Source organism: Vicia villosa, linkage group LG1, assembly GCF_029867415.1.
Source record: "Vicia villosa cultivar HV-30 ecotype Madison, WI linkage group LG1, Vvil1.0, whole genome shotgun sequence".
Classification (NCBI taxonomy): domain Eukaryota; kingdom Viridiplantae; phylum Streptophyta; class Magnoliopsida; order Fabales; family Fabaceae; genus Vicia; species Vicia villosa.
The window spans coordinates 48,509,429-48,536,256 of record NC_081180.1 but is presented as its reverse complement, the minus strand read 5'-3'; the positions used below and the strand labels follow the sequence as shown (position 1 = coordinate 48,536,256).

General features: G+C 31.4%; 1 protein-coding gene across 1 annotated transcript; it reads left to right on the top strand.

Moving 5' to 3' along the window:
- The first annotated feature begins 22,440 nt into the window (after positions 1–22,440).
- Positions 22,441–25,062, top strand: LOC131637012 (exocyst complex component EXO70B1-like). Its single transcript, XM_058907579.1, has one exon. The coding sequence runs from the start codon at positions 22,761–22,763 to the stop codon at positions 24,756–24,758; it is 1,998 nt and encodes a 665-aa protein (XP_058763562.1). The 5' UTR covers positions 22,441–22,760; the 3' UTR covers positions 24,759–25,062.
- The last annotated feature ends 1,766 nt before the right edge of the window (positions 25,063–26,828 follow it).

The window sequence follows — 26,828 nt, the reverse complement described above, 5'->3', positions numbered from 1 at the left end:
ATCTACATATCTGAGTCGATACCTTTGACGGTGCCTCAGTGATATGCTTCAAAGTTAAGTTGACACCTTTGACGGTTCCTTAACAACCCACATCAAGAGTTAAGTCGACACCTTTGACGGTTCCTTAACGACGTACTTCAAATTTAAGTCGATACCTTTGACGGTTCCTTAAATAACCCAACACAGACTTGAGCCGACACCTTTGACGGTTCCTAAACATTCAAACAAAATAAAGAAGACGGCAAAAGCAGAAGTCTCGCAACAATCCATACTCCAACAACTACCAGATGGCATCTACAAGCCCATCTCCGACAAAAGTCCCTATTTCAGCTAGGGCAAATTTCTTGGCATTCTAGTGTTCAATCATCTTCCACCTTCAGATACCGACTGGCACACAAACCACTCTACATCTTCAGGTTTAAGATAATTGAACAGGGGCAGCTGTCATACCCCAAAATTTGCCCAAACATTTTCTCCTGCACAAATTCAAATCAAAACACAATGCTCCTAAACACATTCTCCTACACAAAAGCTCTGGACTAGGGTTTGATTAATTCAATGGAAAATCATTGAATCAATGGCTCAAGGTGGTTCCATAGGGTCACCAACATCCCAAAGTATCTCCATATAAAGTTTCAAATCAAACAGAGCAAATTTAGTCCCTCAAATCCTGATTAGGTCAACAGTCGACTCTCAAGGGCAAAACAGTCATTTCAAGTCAATATACAAGATATTTGGTCAACAACATCCTCATAACCCTAAAATCATCATTTGGTCAAGGGTTGATCATGATGATGCAAGAAAGATCAGAAAAGTCAAAAGTCAAAAGTTACTATTTTGGGCATGAACTGAAAAAGTCAACCAAACTTTGAAAATTCACCAGATATTCATACTTCATCAGAAAAATTCTCACCAAAGCTCATTTTAAAGGGAATTCATTCCTCTATCCAATGGTCCAAGAATCAGAGCTCATAGGTCAATGGTTTAAGAGATATGGCTTCATACATTACAGGTCCTTCTAAAGGATCGCAAAAAGTCATTTTTTTCTCAAAGCTCATAACTTGAGCATGGTAAACTCAATTGAGATGAAACCAAAAGGAGTGTTTAAAGGACTCTTTGAGCTTTCTAAAAAGTATGAGAACACCTTCATATGATTAAAAATGAGAGAGTTATAGCTTGCACAAGTTGGGCAATTTTGAGGAAATGCACTCAGCACAAAATGAAGAATCTTGGGTTTTTGAATCAATGGACCTAAAATATGGACCTCAAATATGTCTATGGGCTTTAAAATGATCTTTAAATTAATTATTTTAGATTTATAATATTTATCTTATTTATTTGAATTTTCATTCATTTAAATATTAATAAATCAAATATAAATATGAGATAATTAATTTTAATCATGGGATTTATTTTCCAATCATATCCAATGTCCCAAAGTCAAATAATTGATTAAAATTTTCGTGAAAGCTTGATTGGCAAGAGAATGAACCAAAAATAGAAGAATTTTATCAAATTTCCAAGTGATTGAAAACACAAATATCCAAGCCCATTCTTTTAACCTAATTGTCTCCTAATATATATCTAATGATAATACAAGGAGCAGGGGGACGAAAATCAAGAGGAGGAGGCTAGGGTTTCTAGGAGGAGAAAGTTCTTCAAGAATGGGAGCACACTCAAAATCTTCTTCCAACGAGATTTGAAGCAAACTATTCATCCCAATCAGGTCCCGAGCCTCCAAATAGTAAGTCCAGGCAGTTAGCATTGATCAGTCACGTATTAAACGAACATGCCATGTTCATCTCTTGCATTCATATTTCAAAATCTTGTATGTCATGTATTGTTGTGTTTTAATGTGATACGATACCTTTGATGTGTTCCTTAGTCCATTTAGACAAGGTTGGAACACTTAAAACGGAGTTCTAACGCGAATAGTAAGAATTGCCATTGTTAGGGCAAATCAAATTTTTCGTTCGGGTCGCTACTTTCAGGTGTTTTTAGCCCAAACGGATATCACCACCGTGTTCAGAGGGAGATTTTAAGTCAACCTGGGCGGTCTTGTTTTTCGTTTTGTGCGTTTTTCGTGGTGTGCAGGTTTGCAGGCATGAAGATGATGAATTCGACAGGAAATCCGCAGGAAATTGCGTAGGAGAAATCGCAGCTAATTCCGCAGCTTCCAAGGTTGAAGATGATGACTTGTAAGGCTGGATGATGGATCGAACGCGTGTGGTTCTTCTATTTGCTGGTCAAAGTTTCCAATCTTCTCTCTCAACTGGATTGGCCAGTCAATGCGCCTAGGGTCCCACGTTTTGACTCCTTTTGAATTTCTATTTAATATGTTTGATTCATATTTAAATTTATTTGGCTATTCTACTATTAAACCGTGTGTATGGTGCAGTTGGCAAGGGAGTTTTTGAGCATCAACCAAAACCTGGGTTCGATACCCAGGGTTGTCAAGTATTTTTTACTTATTACATGATGACGGATCCAATATGCCTCATACTCACGCGCCCACCGTACACCCTCAGATCTCATCCACTAGATCCAGTGACCATCAAATCTAAAGGCCCTGGAGCGAATCCCCACCATGGGCACTCATCTTTCAACCATACAGGATCAGAGCTAAGTGCCTCACAATTTTTTTATTACTTTTTTTTTTTTTGTTTTTATTATTTAGTTTTCTACCTTTGGCTTTTTAATAAAAATATATATTTTAACTATTTCTTTTTAATTTTCAACTTACTTTCTTTTTTTATATATATACATAAAAATATTTTTTTTTTAAACTAATTTAATAATTTTAAATAAGGTTAGATTTATAATTAGTTTCTTTATTATTAAATTAATTATTTTTATGCCTTAAACCCTATGTTTAGCGTGATAATTAATCATTGTTATTGGTAGGCGTTATTCATTAACGTATTTTTAGCCTTAGCTTCACAAATCCTGTAGGTCACAATAAGTTTTCTTTCAGGGTTTATACATCTAAGGTTTGTAGATCATTCATACGCTAAAATCTTCTTTTCCTTATGCCATTTTTCAGGATTAATCAAAATTCTTCCGACTACGCGCCATGCCAATCCAGAAGCTAAGTTTCTAAACTTTTTATTTATTTATTTATTTTTTTTAAATATTATTTTAATTGTTATTTTGCCTTATAATGTAAGTTAGGATTTATTTTCAAATGTTGATAAATCCCTCCTACACTCACTGCTATTTATTTTCTGTTTAATTCTCAGATGATCAGGGTTGATCAAGGTTCGAGGAAGATGGGGCGGAGATCAAGATAATTGAATTATTTATATTTCTTATTTTTTGTTCTAATTCCCCATCCCCGCAGGTGTTTATTGTAATAGCGTAGGAGTTTATTTTCTGCCTTTTAATTTCCGTAATATTAACTTGGTTAGTAATCCTAGGGAGTGTAAACCATGAATTGAATCTAGATCACTAATTACAAGATAAATAACTGAACTGAACCACGTGATTGTTGCACCCACACACCTCTAGGGTAATTCCTCTTGTTGCCTGTTGTCTCATATTGTTGCCTTGTTGCCTGTTGCCTTTAATTGTAAAAATAGTCAAGTCCCTCGATTCCGAGGATACCTAAAGCAATGCTGCCTGTCGCCTTCAAAGTTATTGAAACTCCCTCGAAGTTGCCTTACAAAAATGATTGTCCTATTGCTAAGGTATCCTCGCATGATGCCTGAAGATATTAAATGACTATTATATCCTTCCCTTAGGCTACCTGCCCTCTTCATGGTGGGGACAGTCTTATGGCGAACGATACCCTCGATGACCCGCACATCCAATTGAAAGACTTCCTGCCCTCTCATGGTATGGATAGACCCTTTCGCCCAAAATACTTAAAGAACAAGAAAGACAACTTAGGGTAGGTAATTCTTAATTGCTTGCTCACATTCAAATCAAATTCAAATGCTTTTCACACCTCTCTTTCCAAAACACTTTCAAAACAAGGCAACGCTTATTTACAAGCTAAAGTCCTTAACGAAATCCTTTTACTATTCGCACACGACGTTTCAAACATTTCAAACAAACAAAGTGAGCTAAGCAGTTAAGAGCCCATGGACAACCATGGATGCAAAGGGTGCCTTACACCTTCCCTTTGTATAACCTACCCCCGAACTCAAAATCTTTCAAAGGTCTTTCCTGTTCTTTTTGCCTTTCCAATTGGATAAAATAAAAGTCGGTGGCGACTCTTGCTTACCGCGACATTTCGATTGATAAAAAGTCAGTTCACCGTATTACAGACTGATTTGTTGTAGTTATTTATTTAAAAAATAATTATTATTATTATAATTTAAAATATTTTAACAAACAAATTATATTTTATTTATTTATTTTAAAATTAATTTATTAGTCACCATTAAAATATTATTTTGACTAAGATGTAATTAAAATTGAATTATCATTTAATGTGTATAACATCTTTCAGTTTTTAAATTAAGCTTTCAAAAATATTGTGCATGTTATCGTTATTACTATTATTACTTATTATTATTGTTTTACTGTGCATGCCGTTTTATGTACGTTACAAAATATTGATTCAAAGCAATGTGATATTCTAATTAATGGGATAGTAATGACATTAATGTTTAGATTTTATTGACTAAGACTATATGGATTTGATTAGTATAATATGGGTTACTATTGAATTTGATGAACAGAGAAAAAATATATTCTGCACGTATTAAAAAGAAAAGTTTTCTTAACTTTTTTATTTTTTGATTTTTTATATGCTGGGTTAATATTTAGTAGCTCAAATATTGGTCTTGCAAGTTCTGAATCCTCGGCTTACCGAGAAGAATCTGTTAAATCCTAGGGGATTAGCGAATTACGCGAAAAATCCTTAAGGACAGCGCGATCAGCGCGTCTCAGATTATCTAACCGGTTCTTATTTTACAGGTCTTCATAGCACACTTTTCAACAATCTTAAGGATTTTATGGTTATCTAAGATAATGTCAGTGATGACTCTAATCGTCAAACTCAAAAAGATGGTGTTGAAACTATTCAACAACAACCAACTCTTGTTGTGCCGGCGATTAATTACGCAAAACCATTTCCCGATGTGTCAAAAATTGAAGTTTTCAACGGTCAGAATTTTCGTAGATGGTATGAGCGTGTTCACTCTATCCTTGACATGCACGGTGTTGCCTCGGCTCTCTCCGAACTAAAGCCAGAATCGTCTGCAACTCAAAAAGTTATTGATCAATGGACACATGCAAACAAGGTATGCCGACACACAATATTAAGTACTCTTTCTAACGATTTGTTCGATGTCTACTGCTCTTACAAGGAAGCAAAAGAGATATGGGATTCGATGAATCTAAAGTATACCGCCGAAGATGCTGGAAAACAAAAATTCGTTATTGGGAATTACTACCATTGGAAAATGTCTGAAGATAAAGATATCAAGATTCAAATCAATGAGTATCATAAGCTGTTGGAAGAACTAAAAGCTGAAAACATTACTCTGCCAGATCAGTTTGTTGCTGGAATTCTCATTGAGAAGTTACCGGAATCTTGGAAGGATTACAAGAATCAACTCAAACACAAGCAAAAGCAATTACCTTTGGCAGATTTGATCACACACATCATTATCGAGGATACAAACAGAAAGGAGAGCAAGGCTGCAAAAGCAAAAGGTTTTGTTTCTCGAGCAAATCTGGTCCAAAATAATACTCAAAATAAGTTTCATAAAAAGAGGTACGATCACAAACCCGATCATAAACTTGGTCATAATAATAATAATAATAACAATAATTTTATTCCCCGTGTTACTAATCCCACTTTTAAAAAAAGAGGAGATTGTTATGTTTGTGGTAAGCCAGGCCATAATGCACCTCAATGCAGATATCGCAAGAGAAATGAGAATCCTCCTAAAGTTAACTTGGCTGAAGGAGATGATATTATTGCTGCTGTCATTGCTCAAGCGAATATTGTGACTGATGTGAATAAATGGGTAGTAGACTCTGGGGCTACTAGGCACATATGTGCTAATAAAGATGCCTTTACCTCCTACACTGCTGTGGGGGAAGGAGAAGAACAAGTTTATCTTGGTGATTCTCGAACCGTTGGAGTTTCTGGAAAAGGCAAAGTTATGTTAAAACTCACATCAGGAAAGACCTTGGCTTTAAGTGAAGTATTATATGTGCCTAATATTAGGACTAATTTAATCTCTGTGTCTCTTTTAAGCAAAGGTGGGGTTAAAGTGTCATTCGAATCTGACAAGATTGTAATGACAAAAAATAATGTATTTGTGGGAAAAGGTTATTGTGACCAGGGACTCTTTGTGTTAAACATTTCTGAAGTTATGAATAATAAAGTTTCTTCTTCTGCTTACTTGATTGATTCTTATGATATATGGCATGCTAGACTAGGACATGTTAATTCTTCTTATATTAATAGAATGCAAAGTCTTGATATGATTAGTTTTAGTAATAAGCAATCCGATAAATGCGACATATGTATAGAATCAAAATTAACAAAGAAAACATGTATGTCTGTGCAACGTGAATCTGATCTTCTTAGTCTAATTCATACCGATTTAGGAGATTTAAAGCAAACTGTATCTAGAGGAGGAAATAAATATTATATAACTTTCATAGATGATTATTCAAGATTCTCTAAAGTTTATTTGTTAAAACATAAAGATGAAGCATTTGATAAGTTCATTTTATACAAAGCTGAAGTAGAAAATCAGTTAAATAGAAAAATTAAAAAAGTTAGATCTGATAGAGGAGGAGAGTATATGTCTTTTAATGATTTTTGTGAAAAAGAAGGAATAGTTCATGAGCTAACTCCCCCTTATTCTCCTCAATCAAATGGAGTAGCTGAAAGGAAAAATAGGACCTTAAAAGAAATGATGAATGCTATGCTTGTTAGTTCAAATGCACCAGACAACCTATGGGGTGAAGCTTTATTAACCGCATGCTTTTTGCAAAATAGAATTCCACATAGAATTACCGGTAAAACACCGTATGAGTTATGGAAAGGTTATAAACCAAATTTAAAATATTTAAACGTGTGGGGGTGTTTAGCAAAAGTCATGTTGCCTGATCCCAAGAAAAGGAAAATAGGTTCTAAGACATCTGATTGTTTGTTTATTGGTTATGCCGAACATAGTGCTGCATATAGATTTCTTGTTCTTAAAAGTGATGTGCTTGCTAATAACACTATTATTGAAACTAAAAATGTTGAATTTTTGGAAAATGTTTTTCCTCTTAAAGTTGAAAGTGTTGTTGAAAAACCAACTTTAGATATTTCAAATGAAAATTCGAGTGATGATTTAAGAAGAAGTAAAAGACAAAGAAAAGAGACATCCTTCGGAAGTGATTTTTATATATATCTTGTTGACAATGAACCTCAAACATTTTATGAAGCAATTTCTTCTCCTGATGCAAAATTTTGGAATGAAGCTATTAAAATCGAATTGGACTCAATTTCAAAAAATCATACTTGGACTTTGGTAGATTTACCGAAAGGAGCAAAACCAATTGGTTGTAAATGGATTTTTAAGAAAAAATATTTTCCTAATGGTTCTATTGAAAAATATAAAGCTAGATTAGTTGCAAAAGGTTTTACTCAAAAACAAAATATTGATTATTTTGATACTTTTGCTCCAGTAACCCGGATTTCTTCGATTCGTGTTTTAATAGCTCTTGCTTCTATTTATAAATTGGTTATTCATCAAATGGATGTAAAAACAGCTTTTTTAAATGGAGATTTAGAAGAAGAAATTTATATGTCACAACCCGAAGGATGTGTAGTTTCTGGTCAAGAAAATAAAGTTTGTAAACTTCTTAAATCATTATATGGTTTAAAACAAGCACCAAAACAATGGCATGAAAAATTTAATCAAGTTTTGATTAGTGATGGATTTTCATCAATCGAAGTTGATAAATGTGTGTACACTAAATCTGTGAATAATGAATGTGTAATTATATATTTGTATGTTGATGACATGCTTATCTTTGGTACTTGTACTGATATTGTGATTAGTACTAAAAAATTCCTTGCTTCCAAATTTGAAATGAAAGATATGGGTGAAGCAAGTGTAATACTGGGAGTTAAAATCATAAGGAAGGATGATAGTATAATACTATCTCAAGAACATTATGTTGAGAAACTTTTAAGGAAGTTTGGTCATTATGACTCAAAGTCGGTGAGTACCCCTTATGATGCTAACTCCCGATTAAAGAAGAATACAGGTGATCCTATTGATCAAACTCAATATGCTCAGATTATTGGGAGCTTACTGCATTTAATGAATTTTTCTCGACCTGATATTGCATACGCAGTAGGTAGATTGAGTAGATATACACATAATCCCAATCAGGATCACTGGGAGGCTCTTTCTAGAGTTCTCAAATATTTGAGAGGTACCATGAATTACGGTATTGAGTATATTGGATTTCCCGCTGTATTAGAAGGATACTGCGATGCTAATTGGATATCTGACTCAGATGAGACAAAATCTACTAGTGGTTATGTGTTTACACTCGGTGGAGGTGCAATTGTATGGAGATCAGTAAAACAATCCATTATTGCTAGATCAACCATGGAATCAGAGTTCATAGCTCTGGAATTGGCTGGTAGTGAAGCTGAGTGGTTAAGAAACCTCTTAGCTAATATTCCTTTAGGAATAAAACCAACTCCATCAGTGTCGTTGCATTGTGATTGTCAATCGGCAATAGCTGTGGCAAAGAACAAGTCATTTAATGGTAAAAATAGACATATTCAATTGAGACATAATGTAGTAAAACAGTTGTTAAAAGATGGAACAATATCGATCGATTATGTGAAGTCAGAAGTCAACTTAGCCGACCCTCTGACAAAGCCCCTGGGGAGGAAAGTAATTTGTGACACATCGAGGGGAATGGGACTTAAGCTAATTGAAATTAACAAGTGATGGGAACCCAACCTTTGTGATTGGAGATCCCATGAAGAAGGTTCATATGGGTAAAAACAAGTTACTTGTTAATTCTGCTAGCACCAAAAACTAATTAATTAATTTTTCTTCATCTCTTTCTTATGGTGTGAGTGAGAAAGTGCTAGATACTGCATTAAAGAGAGGATAAGCTTTTGTAGCTTTTAATGAATTTCATATCCTTTATAGGTGGTGTATGATTTGCAGCATACATTTGATGAAATCACCTACATGAGTGTCAAGTGGGGCCGCTTGTATGAGATCTTGGCAAAATCTCTAGAGCACTCATAAGTAAATCCAGGCACGCGCACGGCCTAATAGCGCACCACAGCGCCAACAGCAAGATTTGTGGGGGTGTGATGCGAATGGTAGACCTCTAACATATACCAAGTGATTTTGGTTCATATAGCTTGCTACACCAACGTCACTGTATGTTAAGTTTTATCATTCTAGGACTGGTTCATATAGCTTGCTACACCAGTTTGATGCATTGCATATAAAATATTAACCCAATTTTTTTTTAAAAAAAAAATAATAATAATCTTAAATTATTTTTTATATATGTGGGGGATTGTTGTAGTTATTTATTTAAAAAATAATTATTATTATAATTTAAAATATTTTAACAAACAAATTATATTTTATTTATTTATTTTAAAATTAATTTATTAGTCACCATTAAAATATTATTTTGACTAAGATGTAATTAAAATTGAATTATCATTTAATGTGTATAACATCTTTCAGTTTTTAAGTTAAGCTTTCAAAAATATTGTGCATGTTATCGTTATTACTATTATTACTTATTATTACTGTTTTACTGTGCATGCCGTTTTATGTACGTTACAAAATATTGATTCAAAGCAATGTGATATTCTAATTAATGGGATAGTAATGACATTAATGTTTAGATTTTATTGACTAAGACTATATGGATTTGATTAGTATAATATGGGTTACTATTGAATTTGATGAACAGAGAAAAAATATATTCTGCACGTATTAAAAAGAAAAGTTTTCTTAACTTTTTTATTTTTTGATTTTTTATATGCTGGGTTAATATTTAGTAGCTCAAATATTGGTCTTGCAAGTTCTGAATCCTCGGCTTACCGAGAAGAATCTGTTAAATCCTGGGGGATTAGCGAATTACGCGAAAAATCCTTAAGGACAGCGCGATCAGCGCGATCAAGCGGAAACTCTTTGGAACTAGAGTTGGTCGTATGATTTAAGGCATGTCCAATATAATTTCTAGTGTGATCTCTATTACTTTATCGTTTTAAATTTCTATTATATATTTTTCTATTATTTAATCTCTTTTTCTACTCCCTTCTTAAAATCAGCCAACCAAAAATTAACCATTAGCAAAAAAAAATTTATTTAACATAATTCACCCCTCCCTTGTGTTGAAGTCACTTGGTCAACAAGCAGTATAGAGTCTAACTCATATTATAACACTAATCGTCTTAGAACATGGGAATGACTTCAAACGATTCATTAAAAAAATCATCATCCTTTTATGGAGGGAGTATACTTGTTGGAAAGAGGAGATGAAAATATTTCTAAATTGTACTACTCAAAAAACACGATCTCTTTGTTCCCACTCATCTAGTTGAGGTGTTGTGATAAAAAAAGATACAAAAATATTTACCAAATAATATAAGGAAAATTTCCAGTACAATTGATAAGTGTCAAATTTTAGTTATTTCTGTGTATAGTTTTGCGACACTTATCTTCTCTTTTTCCTCAATTTATATGTGTTTTAGTGTATATTACATAAATACATATACTTTGTGTTTAATCGAGTTTTTGATTCATTTATGTACCATTTGATAGTTTTCTATTCATTTTGTAGGTATTGATGCGTATTTGGAGTATGAGCAATAAAGTGTCGAAGACACCGCTTCAAACGCGCGATTTTGAGCAACGCATCAACGAATAAAGCTCAAAATCAAATAATAATAATAAATCATCAATTTGGTTAATATTTATTCATTTTTAGATAGGAATTTAGTAAGTTTTCTAACGCTTCGAACCGGACGCAAATCAGAGTTACGGTTCTCAAGTTATGGCTGAAACAGCGTAAAATTATGCAAGTCACTATTGGTGTCATTCGCCCGGCGAATGACAGACTCGCCAGGCAAATCTAGCAGGACAAAAATACGTTTTAAGGGCCAAAAACACAATTTTTAGGTTATGGTTTTGGGGTATTTGTTCTCAACTCCATCAGCCTTCATTTTTTGGTAGAGGGGGGTTTAGAAACATCAAATGGAGTTGTATCTTGATGATTGGAGGTCGAATTTCTCATCGATTGGTGTTGACAAACAAAGAAATGTTTGGTTCCTCTTCTTATTTTCTCTTTGTATACTCTATTTTTTTTGGTATGTTTGTATATTTACTTTGAACATATGTATATGTATTGATCATGGTGTTCTATAATATATGCTTTACAAATCAATTTTGTGCTTTCCTTGATCTTTTTGCATTTATGTTTGGATTTGTGTTGTTGTAGAGATAGACCTTACAAATATTAATTAGGGAAGGAAATTTATTAGTTTCTAGATTCTAGAGATAGATTTAGAGCTAATAATCATGTGGGTATCGAAGCTTAATGCTTCTGTGTTGTTTGAGTCGGTTGAGAGATCATCGACAAGAGTAATACAACTATTCTCTCAGCTCAGTGTTGCAGAGATGGGCACTGTTGTGAGGATATGTGATGATTTTGATGAGTATTGTATGTTGAGTGCGACTTATCAATATGTGTAAGTTTGTTTTGAGTTGTGTAAATTCATGCTTAATAGTTTCTCCTCTCCAAAGAATGTATTTTTTCTTGTTTATATATTTGATTCCCACATTTACTTTTTACCAATTCAATCCAAACTTATAACGGCGGACACCGTTGAATGGCAGTTCAATATCACTAATCTCTGTGGACACGATAACTTCCCAGATAAATATTTCCAAAACTTTAGTTGCTTGCCGCTTTACCGCTTTAATAATAATCTGAAAGAAAAAATATCATCACTTTAGTTGCTTTACCGCTTTACCGCTTTAAGTACAATGGAGGAATCCACCAAGCTCTACTTGTGCCTACTAAAACTCCTACTAGAGCACAATGCAGGAACCCATTGGGATCTCCTTGTGCCTATTAAAAACTCTTACAAGAGCATAGTGCAAGCATTCACTGGGCTATAGTTATGCCTATCAAAGACTCCTATGAGTGCATAATGCAGAAACACATCAGGCTCTCATTATTCCTAGTGAAGACTCCTACGGAAGCACATTGCTGGAATCCATCAGACTCTCCTTGCGCCTACTTAAGACTCCTATTGGAGAACTATGCAATAACTCATTGGGTTCTCCTTATGCTTACTGAAGACTCTTACTAGAGCATAATATAGGAACTCACCAGGCTCTTCTTGCGCATACTAAAGACTCTTACGAGAGCATAATACAGAAACCCATCAGACTCTCCTTACGCCGTCAGGAAAATCCTAAGAGAGGAATATGTAGGAACCCATCAGACTCTCCTTACACTTACTGGTAAATTTCTTTCGGGAATTATGTTGGAAAACTCCAAGGTATCCTCACGCCTATGAGTGACTCCATACAAAATATTATCACTCAAAACTTCATGGGAGAAAATTGCCTACAAAGTCAACTCGATCTCAAGTGGCAATGCCGGGATTTTAAACTTAATCACTTCGTTTTTGCAAGCCTCTTACTCAAGGGGTTGTGAACCGATAAATCGGGGACTCAATATCTACAATTTCAGGTTGTTCCACTACACCATCTTTATGATCAGCCTCTTCAACCAATAAAGTGTCCGTGATAACTTTATAGTATCATAGACTTTCAACTAAAGCACTTCGGCTTATACACCTCATGCTTGATAGACGATGTACTTTTATGCCTATTTTGAAGAAAAGGGCTAAGTAATAAGATAAAGAACTCCCTAAAGACAAGTCAAGCTCTAGGAAGTTTCTTACGGGGTTGGAAAAGATCGGTCTAAAATAGCAAGGGAGAGCTACCTCAGTTAGAAAGCCAGTACACCCTTTAGAAGCCCCAGCACAATCGGTCTCCTACTTCTAACGGGGTCGTAAGAGTCCTCCCTAAAATAGAAAGGAAAACTACCTTAGTTAAAAAGCCAGATAACCCTTTCAACAAGCCTGCCCGACCCAACCGGTCTTTTTGCTGCTAACGAGGTTGGAAGATCCCGTCCTAAAATATAAAGGATACATTATCTAAATTAGAAGGCCAACTCGCCCCTCAAGAAGCCCGCTTGACCCATCTATTCTTCCTGCTTCTAACGAGGTTGGAAGTGTCTGCTTTAAAACAGCAAGGGTGAGATACCTCAGTTAGAAGGAAAACTCGCACCTCAAGAAACCTACTCGGCCCAAGCAATCTTTCGCTCAAAGCACTTCGATCCTATGCGCCTCGTGCTTTAGGTGCTATGTACTGACAATATTATTTTTGAATAATTATAAGTAGTCATAATTAGTTGGTCTTAGACAAGAGAATAATGGACTAGATTCCGATTAATCGATCTTGTGCAGACAAGAAGACGTCAGTCTTATTAACCATCAGTTGTTTTTAATAACACATAGTATTTAGGGCTCTATTTATACCAAAAATCATCAAAGAAGAAAGAGATACAATTAAACCAAGTGCTTGAGCTCGAGTGGCAAACGAGTCTCTGCAAAGGACAATATTTGAGGAAGACCGAGTTCGATTCCAGGCAGAAACAACGCTTGGCCAGTGCACGTGCCTCTGTAGCATGAGTCGGATTAGTCAATCAACTATGTAGGTCAGAAACCGGCGCGAAAGCCAAAAAAGGGAGACACGTTTCGATCCTCTGCAACTGCGATCGAAAGGAGACTGAGACCATTTGATGTCAGAACTGACCCCTGAACCGGACTATGGGAGACAATTTTAATATGACTTAGATGTATGACTCGTACTAATCCCATAGTGGTAGTGGTAGAATTATCACTTAGTGAACTTTACTTACTATATAACCGTAAACACTAAATATCTCATTTCTTGGTCATCCATATGACCTACCTTGGAAAATTTATCAAGAATATTAAGGGTCCATTGGTGCGCAGTGCGCAGGATATGATAGAGACATGATAGGATATCAAGCAGGATAAGGATATGATATGATACAAACATGATAAAACTTATCCTATTATGTGTTTAGTTGACACAAGATAACAGATAGTATATATATATATATATATATATATATATATATATATATATATATATATATATATATATATATATATACTTGTAAAATAATTATATAAAATATTTTAAAATTAATAAATTGATAAAAAAGTAATATTTTTCAATAATTAAAAAACTCATTAATACTATTGAGTAAATCATTTTAAATTATATATATATATATATATATATATATATATATATATATATATATATATATATATATATATATATATATATATATATATATATGGGAAATGCTAACAAGTACCCTCATTGTAATGGTTAAGACTTTAAAAATAGTAAATTTATCTCGATAATCTGCGTAATTAATACCTCGTAAATTGAAATATTATATTTTCTATAAAATATTTTCTTTTTTTGGAATGTTTAACCATTGCCCTGAGGGCACTAATTAGCAAGACTCATATATATAACAAAATTATACTTGCAACAACATATATTTAATTAGATAAAAAATAAAAATAAAATTTATATTTTAAAAGTTTTAGTAATTATTTTATTTTTTAATTTTTTAATTTTATCAAATTAATTTTATTTATATTTTTTCATATTTAATTTTTTATTTTAAATTATATTTTCTAGGGGTAAATTAGTAAATCATTTTCTTATCCTATCCTGTCGGATTCTAACCCAGCTCAAATTACTATAAAATATTTTAAAAAGATATTTTTATTATTATAAATTTTGAAGTAATGAGGGGTCAATTCTACAGTTTTATAAATATATATATATATATATATATATTAGCTGCAAATATATACATTAAAGTTAAATATTTTTATAAATATTAAAATAAAATATTATTAAAAATATAAATATAAAAATACATACATATAAAAGTTAAAAATATATACATATAAAGTTTTTTTATCTAATATTTGTATACTGTATAATTAAAATATATTTTAAAATTATAAAATATTAAATAATAAAATATTATTACAAATATAAACATTAAAATACATACATACAAAAAAATTATCTAATATTTTTATACTTTATAATTGGAATATATTGAGAGTTACAAAATATTAAATAATAAAATATTATTATTATCATTACATGAGTAAGTTAGAAGAATTTGAGTTAATGTAAAAATTAATTTGTTGTCTGTTAAAAATTAAATATAATTTTTATTATTATTATATTTAATTGGTAGAATTTTGGGAGGTAAAATTTTGTGAGGATGACACATAAGCATGAGACTATGTGAAGATGATATATAAACAAATGCTCTGTGAAGATGACACATAAATCAAAGCTAGAGTTTTTGTCTAGGGTTGTCATCATGACAACCTTATGTTTATATTAAATAGATAGATAATATATTTATTATATTTTAAATAAAAATATATAAGTATTACATTATACGTCTATGATGCGATTTTTCTAAATTAATAAAAAGATATTGTATTTTAAAAATAATATTTTAAATTACTTACAGAAAATTATTAGTTTTAAATTTTTTTTCTAAATTAAGAAAATACATAGTTATGTTTTTTTTTCTAGAAAAATAATTCATATTTAAAATTAAATAGTAAAAAATATATAAATGTGAATCAAACAAAAAAATATCAATGACTAATAAAACATTTAAGGGTCTTTTTGGTGTGCAAATATGATAGAGATATGCTACGATATCAAGTAGGATAAGGATAAGATATAATACAAACAGGATAATACTACACAGTATACCAAGTAATATATATATATATATATATATATATATATATATATATATATATATATATATATATATATATATATATATATATATATATATAAATAAAATATTATTAAAAATATAAATATAAAAATACATACATATAAAAGTTAAAAATATTTACATATAAAGTTTTTTTTATCTAATATTTGTATACTGTATAATTAAAATATATTTTAAAATTATAAAATATTAAATAATAAAATATTATTACAAATATAAACATTAAAATACATACATATAAAAAAATTATCTAATATTTTTATACTTTATAATTGGAATATATTGGGAGTTACAAAATATTAAATAATAAAATATTATTATTATCATTATATGAGTAAGTTAGAAGAATTTGAGTTAATGTAAAAATTAATTTGTTGTCCGTTAAAAATTAAATATAATTTTTATTATTATTATATTTAATTGGTAGAATTTTTGGAGGTAGAATTTTGTGAGGATGACACATAAGCATGAGACTATGTGAAGATGACATATAAACAAATGCTCTGTAAAGATGACACATAAATCAAAGCTAGAGTTTTTGTCTAGGGTTGTCATCATGACAACCTTATGTTTATATTAAGTAGATAGATAATATATTTATTATATTTTAAATAAAAATATATAAGTATTACATTATACGTCTATGATGCGATTTTTCTAAATTAATAAAAAGATATTGTATTTTAAAAAAAATATTTTAAATTACTTACAGAAAATTATTAGTTTTAATTTTTTTTACTAAATTAAGAAAATACATAGTTATGTTTTTTTTTTCCTAGAAAAATAATTCATATTTAAAATTAAATAGTAAAAAATATATAAATGTGAATCAAACAAAAAAAATATCAATGACTAATAAAACATGTAAGGGTTTTTTGGTGTGCAAATATGATAGAGATATGCTACGATATCAAGTAGGATAAAGATAAGATATAATACAAACAGGATAATACTTATCATATCATGTGTTTGGTTCACACAGTATACCAAGTAATATATATATATATATATATATATATATATATATATATATATATATATATATATATATATATATATATATATATATATAGGGCATATCATATGAGAATGACATATTTATATGAGAATGTGAGAATGAATCTGAACCATTGGATTTTAAAATAAATGGTGGAGATTATAAGTGAATCTTTTTTTTCTCTCTCCTACTTCATTTATTTCAAGATGCATGAGAGAGAAAAAAAGATTCATATATAATCTCCACCATTTATTTTAAAATCCAATGGTTCAGATTCATTCTCACATTCTCATATAAATATGTCATTCTCATATGATATGCCCTATATATATATATATATATATATATATATATATATATATATATATATATATATATATATATATATATATATATATATATATATATATATATATATATATATATATATATATATATATATATATATATATATATATATATATATATATATATATATATATATATATATATATCATACATAATAATAAAGCAAAATGAGTTTATTGGCAATTTTGACAAGTGGCACAATTCTAAACAATTTGCTATTTTAATAGTTTCTACTTTAAGAAATGTTACTATTATTGTTAAATTAATAATTCAATTTTTTTTAAAAATTAATTATATATTTTATATAGTCTTGGATAACTCGTTGTTTTTACATTTTCTTTATAATTGGTTGATGACCACACAATACACATTACCCTTTCCCAAAACATTGGCCGCCTAATTCCCCCTCCCCATAAAAATCAAACGGCAAACCCTATTCTTCTTCATCGATTCATTCCCCTAATTTAATGTATATTTTTCAATACTTTCAACCGATCATTCAGTTCGCATAATAATCTTCGACGCTTCTGCTTCTATGGGTTTCACGATTCAATCCCTTTAATGGTAATTATTCATCTTCCAAAACCTAAGTAGTGCTTAATCAATATTGTTACTTCATGATTATTGTGCCCGTCTATAAATATAACCTATTCCTTTTCTGAATTATCATATCCCTCTAATCTTTCTATCTCTTGCTTCAATTTGTAGCTATGGCCGCCGCAATGTGTATTGTTTGTGCTGTCTTAGTTTGTAGATTTTAAATTTGATTATTCACTAGGTTTTGCTGTTAGTTAAGCTGGTTTTGTTTTTGGGTTTGATTTTTTTGCTTTTTGTTTTGTAGAAAAAAATGCAGAATATGGTGGATCTCATCAAGAGACTTAATCAATGTGTAAGGTGGTTTAAGGGAAGAAAATAAAAGCTTCAGGCAGATCTTGAATCGGCTGAGAAGAAATGCAGTGATACTGGTGAGTATAAGTAGTTTACTCATGATAGGAAAAGTATGAAGTCTGAAATCTCTACTATGCTTAGTTGTTTACATTGGTTAAAAGTACTATATTTGTGTCAACATTATCTACATGTATAACATGGGCTTATAGTCATTTATCTTTTTTTTTGTTTAATTTCATTGAACATTTATTTATATCTAAAGTGCTAATAGTTATGCTTTGTATTTTCAGATACCTTTCACCGTGCTTAATGTCTTGGCTGAATTCCTATTTTCTTCAATGTTTTATAATTAATAAGGTCTGGCCACGTAATTTCATAGTCATGTACACATGAGTTATTTGAATTTTATAATATTTATATTGATTTTGCAGGGGAAAAGAGGTATTGAGAAATAGCCCTTCCAACTTCCTGATTTTATTGTTGTTGCAGGAATTGAGAAAATCAGACAGGTGATGCAATCTCATCTGTTTGCATATGTTACGAGAGGGAAAAAGCTGAAAATTCAAACCTGAGTATGATTGTCGTTCAATAGTAAATTAGTTGTAAGTTCAAATTTATACAACTCATTTTTTGGTTGGCTTAGCCAAACAATTAGGAAATCAAACCTGAGTATGGTATATTGCAAACCAGAATAACTTGGTTCCTACTGTTGTTTCTATTTGTTGCAAATAATTTTAGAGCGGACAAGTCTTTTGGTGACTGGTGCAGGTTGTCAACGATGTTGATTTCGACTCCTTATTCGTGTGATCGGTGATAATACTGGTTCATTGTGTTTGGATGTTTAGATTGCTGTAGCTTTCAACATTATTGCATGACGTCATGTTTACGTTTGTTCCGCTCACTGTAACAATGGTTTTATGTTTCCTTTTAATGTTATTTTTTTCTAAATTTTGAAAAGTCAAAACCAATTATATTGTTTGTTATTTATTACTAATATTTGATTTTAAGTAAAATAAAGAGATTTTGTTTTGTTTATTTTTCTATTTTTTTATTAATGTGAAGATTAGAGAGGTTTTGTGTTACTGGATGTTAAGGCAAGAGAAAGCACATGTTTGATTGATTTTCTTCATTCCATTATATTTTTTATTGTTTATCTCATACATATGTTATCGGCAATTTGTTTGAAGTATTCATAAATTGTTCGATAAAAAGTTCATCTTCTTCCGTTAACATTATATGTCCCTCTGTTTTCATATTTCTTCAGACGCGAGTCGAAACAAATCTGGTGAACCACCCCGACGTGAAGACCTTATGCTGTTGTCGGAAGTTGCTCAGCCACTCATCAACCGCCTCCGGCTACAACCGTTGAAACCGCTCCGTTGAAGGGGGCAGATTAAACTTATTGATTTTGGTGCAGCAACAGATTATACTTTTTTTTTGCTGTGCTGCGACATACTTCTCAGTCCATAAGGTAAGCTACTTCTGATTGTTAGAGACAATCCTGAAAGTATGTTGGTGGAGTCTCAAAATGAAAAGGTAGTGCTCTACTAGGTTGGAGATGCCTCCCATTAGCTCGGCAAATGAAAAAATATTACTTTGACTTCAAAAACTTGCACTTCATTGAGTGTATAAAAGTATACCATTTGTTTTGTTTAATGCAATGTTATTGACTCCACTGTGCAGATTCTGTCACAATACAAAGTTTTAAGAATTAACTTTGCATACCATTGTACATTGTTTTTGTTTTTCCTAATTTCTGTTGATTATTTTTTTCTACACATTTATGTCCTTTGATTTTCATAATTTCTGTTAATTGTTATTTCCTACACACTTGATATTGAATCTGGTTAGTCATTCCTACCAAATAAATTAAATAGGATGATTTCACTTCAGCTAGAGTTTTGCTGATGTTATTTTACTACAAGTAATACAAGTGATAAAATATGCTTCTTTGTGGACTTAACTTATATATCAATCATTTTATTTTTTTGTGTGCGGTTCTTGAACAAATACTGAAAATGTCACTTGCTAAGTAACTATGAAGTAAGATTTTGGAGTATTTTGGTGTACTCCTGATACTATAGAATAAAAAATAATTGAATTAATTGTAATTTCTCATACATCTTTGCTTCTGTCTATTATACCTAACAATTAAATGTTATCTTTGCTTTTGTAATAGATGAAAATGCAAATTAAGTGGTAAAATATTGACAACTAACAATTAAGCAGGTTTAAATAAGGGCCTTTAAAAAAACAAACTCAGATTAAGTAAAACAAAATTATGACAACTAAATAATATGTCATGTGTAAAATATTGAGTGTATATAATTATAAAAATAAATTATTTGTATTTAATTATATAATTGAATGAGAGGGATATAAACTTTGATACTATTTATAATAAAATGTTATATTTGATTATGATCATTATTAATTATTAATTAGGGTTAATTAGCATATAAAGTCAATTTTAAATTTTTTAATGCAATACACAATACTTTGTAGTCACAAATAACTTGAGTTATAGAATGCAAATTCATTCTTTTTGTTAGTTGTACTCTTTTATTTCATGTGAATCAATACGTGGTTGCACCTTTTAAGCTCATATTGATTACTACATATATGTTCTCATAACACATCATTCTTTAGAGCTGGGTTCCAAAATTTGGAATAAATAGTTTTGGATTTCTTTTTCAATTATCAAAGTATACTTAAGAAATGATAGTATGTACGAGTTAAAAATTTTCAATTATCAGGAATTAAATGAGTTAAAATTAGATTGTTTTTTTATCAACTAATTTTATGAGTTGGAATTAAATGAGTTATAAATAATTAGTGTGCTCAACTAATTTTTTATTTAATGTTAAATAACTCATTATCGGATAAGCAGAGGCAGATGCACATGGGTTTATAGATATTTGTTCAAGTGTAATTCTATTATAGTTGTCATTTTTTACACTGCAATCTAGAGATGTTTACTTATTGTTATTAATCATTTAGGCCAACCCAAAATACTCGAGTATTTTAATTTTTTTTATACACTTAAATTTTTTTTTAGTACACTTATTTATAATTGTTCAATCATTTTCAATACAATCAAAATTTTCTTTTCAATAATCATTGCTTATTAAATAGTTAAATTAAATTATGTATTTCATATGTACTACTAATAATTTATCCACTTATTTTTATGTTATCATATCTTCATTTGTAAACCGTAAATAATTATATAGTAATTTTTGTAGCATAAAAAAATTTATCCCGTGCCTTGCACGGGTATAACGCTAGTATATATATATATATATATATATATATATATATATATATATATATATATATATATATATATATATATATATATATATATACACACACACGAAGGTTATATTTACTCCAAGAGTAAGTTATTATAACTTACTCCAAATGTGGAGAGAGAAAATTATTACTTATTATTTTTAACCATTAGATTGAGAAAAATCAATAATCTAGATTTGGAGTAAGTTATAATAACTTACTATTGAAGTAAATATAACCTCTTTTATATATATATTATGTTGTGTCAACAAACACGGAATTAAGATAGGATATGATACATATATCATATATGTCTCTTATCATGTGCACCAAACGAGCTCTTATTGTTAAATAACATCAATACTAATTTTAAAAAAAAGTATATAAGTGTAAATTAGGAAAACATTACTTCCATATATAAATCTTATTTAACTATTATTAAAAGTTGTAGAACTTGGAATTTTTATAATGAATAAAAAGCATTTTATTCTTAATAACATATTTATAACAACAAGACATGACAATATTATTTCTCAAATCATGAAACAACCTTTCTCAATTAATGATAATACATTTATTACATTTCAAATTAAAAGTATATAACTATTACATCATATCTTCTATGATCCAATTTTTCTAAATTAATATAAAAAAAATACTGTATTCATAAATCTTGCTAAATTACTCATAAAATATCATTAGTCTTTTAGTTTTTTCATAAAGTAAAAAAATACATGTTTTTATTTGTTGCTAGAAAAATAATTAATATTTGATTAAGTCAAAAATAAAACCCAGAAAACCCGTCAAACATATTAAAGAAAAAAAAAATCTTACAAATTATTCCAGCGCGTGATTTTTACGTTAAAGTATCTTATCTTATAAGTTAGTAACCCAAAACAACTAGCCGGCCAACCCAACACAAAACAACTGCCTCTCTCTCTCTCTCTCTCTCTCTCTCTCTCTCTCTCTCTCTCTCTCTCTCTCTCTCTCTCTCTCTCTCTCTCTCTCTCTCTCTCTAACTTTTCTTCATCCATTCCCAAACAACACATACAAAAGAAATTAAATAATTCAAATCAAATAAATAAATAAAAATCTGACAATATTCGAGAATTATACCCACAACGTATCTTCCATTCCATTTTCCTTTTTTATTCTTACACCTTCATCACTTCTTTCTATAACCATTCCCAATACACAAAACCAAAACCCCTTTTACTTCATCATTTCCCACACTACAAATACAAAAAACCTAACCATCCAATTCAAACTCAATTATATAACGAAACCCTAAAATTCAATTCCGATCATGGCCGCCACCACCACCACCAGCCTAGGCGGAGGCGCAGACGATCGAGTTCTCGCTACCGCTCACCAGATCTTGAAAAGCCTCAAAGCTCCCAAAGAGGATCGTGAAGACATGTTATTGATTTTCTCCTCCTTCGATAACCGTTTATCCGGCATCACTGACCTAATCAACGGCGACGATTCCAAATCCTCCGAAGACGAAGAGCTTGACCGTTTCGAAGCCGCGGAGAAAATCATACTCGATGACTCTTCTGTATACAGCGAGTCCTCTCGTCAATCGACTTCGCTTTTTGATCCTCCTAATGATCCGGTTGAGTATTTTCTCGCTGTTGATGAGATCATTCAGTGGATCGAACATTTCTCGATCTCGCCACCGGATCATTCGACCGAGAAAACTGATCGGATCATTTTGGATCGTGCCGAGAGCGCGATCCAATTAGCTATGTCGAGGCTGGAGGATGAGTTCCGTCATGTCCTGATTTGTAATACCATCCCGCCGAACGCTGTTAGCCGATGCAATACTAATCGGAGGAGTTCGCTGTCTTTCAGTTCGCAGGACGGTGGGATAGATGATAATTCTGGGAGTTTTGGTGAGGTAAGTGATGCTGGTTCTAATAGGTTTCATGAGCGTGGTGTTAGTATAGGAGATGATTTGTTTGTGGATTTAGTGCGTCCTGAATCGATTCTGAATCTTAAAGATATTATTGATAGGATGGTTAGGTCTGGTTATGAGAGGGAGTGTCTTCAGGTTTATAGTAGTGTTCGTCGTGATGCTTTGATTGAGTGTTTGACTATTTTGGGTGTTGAGAAGATGAGTATTGAAGAGGTTCAGAAGGTTGAGTGGAAGAGTTTGGATGAGAAAATGAGGCATTGGGTGCAAGCGGTGAAGGCTGTAGTTGGGATTTTGTTGAGTGGGGAGAAAAGGCTATGTGATAGTCTTTTTGGTGAATTCTATGATTTGAAGGATACATGTTTCAATGAAACTGCTAAAGCCTGTGTCATGATGTTGTTGAATTTTGGTGAAGCGGTTGCCATTTGTAAGAGGTCGCCTGAGAAGTTGTTTAGGATATTGGATATGTATGAGGCTTTGAGAGATGCTTTGCCTGATTTGGAGGAAATGGTTTTGGATGATCTTGTGATCACGGAGGCAAAGGGTGTGCTCAAAGGACTTGGTGAGGCTGTAAAAGGGACATTTGCTGAATTTGAGAATTGTATTCGGAACGAGACTTCTAGAAAGCCGGTTTTAACTGGGGATGTTCATCCTTTGCCTCGTTATGTTATGAATTACCTGAAACTGCTTGTTGATTATAGTGATACTATGGATTCGCTTTTGGAAATCACTGAAGAGGCTCTTTATCACTTTACAAATGATTTGGGGGGTGAGGTTTCACAGTTAGAGGATTTATCTCCTTTAGGCCGACAAATACTGTTGTTAATGTCCGAACTTGAGCACAATCTTGAAGAAAAAGCAAAACTTTATGAAGACATTGCATTACAGCAGGTGTTTTTGATGAACAATCTCTATTACCTAGTGCGCAAAGTGAAGGACTCGGAACTTAAAGATGTTTTGAGAGAAAGATGGATTCGTAAACGCAGCGTTAAGGTACGACAGTACTCCACAGGATACCTTAGAGTCTCTTGGAGCAAGGCCTTGTCGTGTTTGAAGGATGAAGGGATTGGAGGGAGCTCTAATAGTGCATCAAAGATGGCTTTGAAGGAGAGGTTCAAGAATTTCAATGCATGTTTTGAAGAAATATACAGGGTTCAGACAGGTTGGAAGGTGCCTGACGTGCAGCTTCGTGAAGAGATGCGAATTTCTATATCTGAGAGGGTGATTCCTGCATACCGCTCATTTGTTGGGAGATTTAGCTGTCAGCTGGAAGGAAGACATTCAAGCAAATACATTAAGTATTCGCCAGAGGATCTAGAGACTTTTTTATCAGATTTATTTGAAGGATCCCCTGCTGTATTGCATCACATAAGGAGAAAGAGTTCATAGTATATTATTATAAGATAAAGATAAGATGGTTTTGACAGGTGAACTCATTTTATCAGGATTAGTTGAAAAAGTTTTTATGTGTCGTGTAAACTATCTGTCTTCTACCTGGATAGCTGTTTATTTTACAGGTCTCTTAATGTTAGAGTTGGAATTTTCTCCTGCGAATACCAAAATATCTTTTGTACATATTCATAAGTCTAGTGTCTTGCTCAACTTATTTATGCTGTTATTGGTAATCACTTTCCTTGTGGAAATAATATTAATACAGTCATACAGTACTTATATAGTTGTTGCCTTGATTGAATTCTGATCTCATGTAATTACATATCTTCAAATTGCATAATTTTCAATTTTCTATATGAAAGAACTGTGTTTTTCTTACCTGACATGACAGATTCCATGTTATTTGCTCGTATCTTATGCTTAGCTTATAATAAGACAGGTGTACCAGAAACTGGATCGAAACAAAACATTAAAATTTGCTCATCAGAAGGCTTAGATGATTGTCATAATTATATGTCTGATTATCCAAGAATCATTCAAATAACACTTAATATGGCATTTGTCTGAAACTCGGCAAATAACACTTAATATGGCAATGTCTGAAACTCTGCCAGAACAAGAATTGAATTAGTCATCATATTGGTTTGTTGAAAGTTATGGGCCACTGCAGAAAAGATGTTATCTGTTTATACATCTTGCATTGCAGGGTTAGATGCCATGTTTGTGCGCCATTTTCTGCAATTGTTTATGGGCCTATTATATTGTAATTAGTAGCTCCAGCTATATGGATATGCTAATTTCGGTAAGGTTTGTGTTTATTTTGGTCCCTTGAGTTCAGCTCTCAATTAAGCATACTCTTTACTGTCATATGCCTGCACTCAGACATCCTGATATTATGAGTGATCATATATACACATACACCAAAATTTATCTTACTCAGACATCCTGATATTATGAGTGCTCATATAACATTTTCCAAACATAGGATAAGTGGATTTGGAAAGTAAACTATGTCATAATACTTTATCAATTGAATACTTTATCAATTGAAATGATTTACTCTTTTATTACATTCGATCCTTAATTAGGATAATAATTATAATAAGGATAGTGTTAACGAGTGCTTCCGGGGCACTAGTTAAGAGATTAAAATGGTAAATTTTGTATTCAATACATTGAAAACATAAATAATTAACTTTTTTAAAAAATATTGTGTGTATTGAATGTATTGAATCTATGATATTTTCTTTATTTAGAATGCTTTATACGATTACAGTTGGAATATGAATTGATTAATTAAGGGTGTGTTTGGTTAAGGAGAGAAGTTGTATTTGATGTAGTTTGATAAAAGAGAAATAGAAAAGAAAGAAGTGTAGATTATTTTTAAGTACAAATATACCCTTATATTAATTTACATATTTAATTTAGCTTTAATTATTTTAATTTTTATTTTAACTCCACTGATATATTAATTAAATTGGGTTAAATATTTTACTCCCACTTTCACAAAAATGTCATTCAAACTTATTTATCAATGCAGGTCTGTTATCTACTATTCAAAATCATGAGCATAAATTTACAGATTTTTTATATATGGATGATATCTATGTCAATTCAAAGAATAAAAAATATCATAAATGAAGAATAGGCAAAATTGGAAAAATGAAAAATTACACACCCTTTTTCTGCTTCTTCGCAGTAGCAGAGAGATTGTAATTCATGTGGATCCCATACCAATTTAATCGCCCTCTACTTTTATACTATACCAAGTTTAACTCTTCTTCTAACTTCTCTCTTAGCAATTTATCTCCTACTTCTCTCATACCAAAAGAGAAGAATGCTGACTCCAAATAAAGGGGATTTAAATGTGAGGTTGGAGACTTGGAGACGAGTTTTAGAAACACATGGTTTTCGTCTAAATAGAAGTAAGACGAGGTATATGAAATGTAAGATCAACAAAAGAAAAAGTGTTTCTAATTTATAGGTGAAAGTTGGAGTTCATATCATCTCTCAAGTCACATGGTTTAAATATCTCAAGTCCGCAATACAAAATGATTGAGAAATATA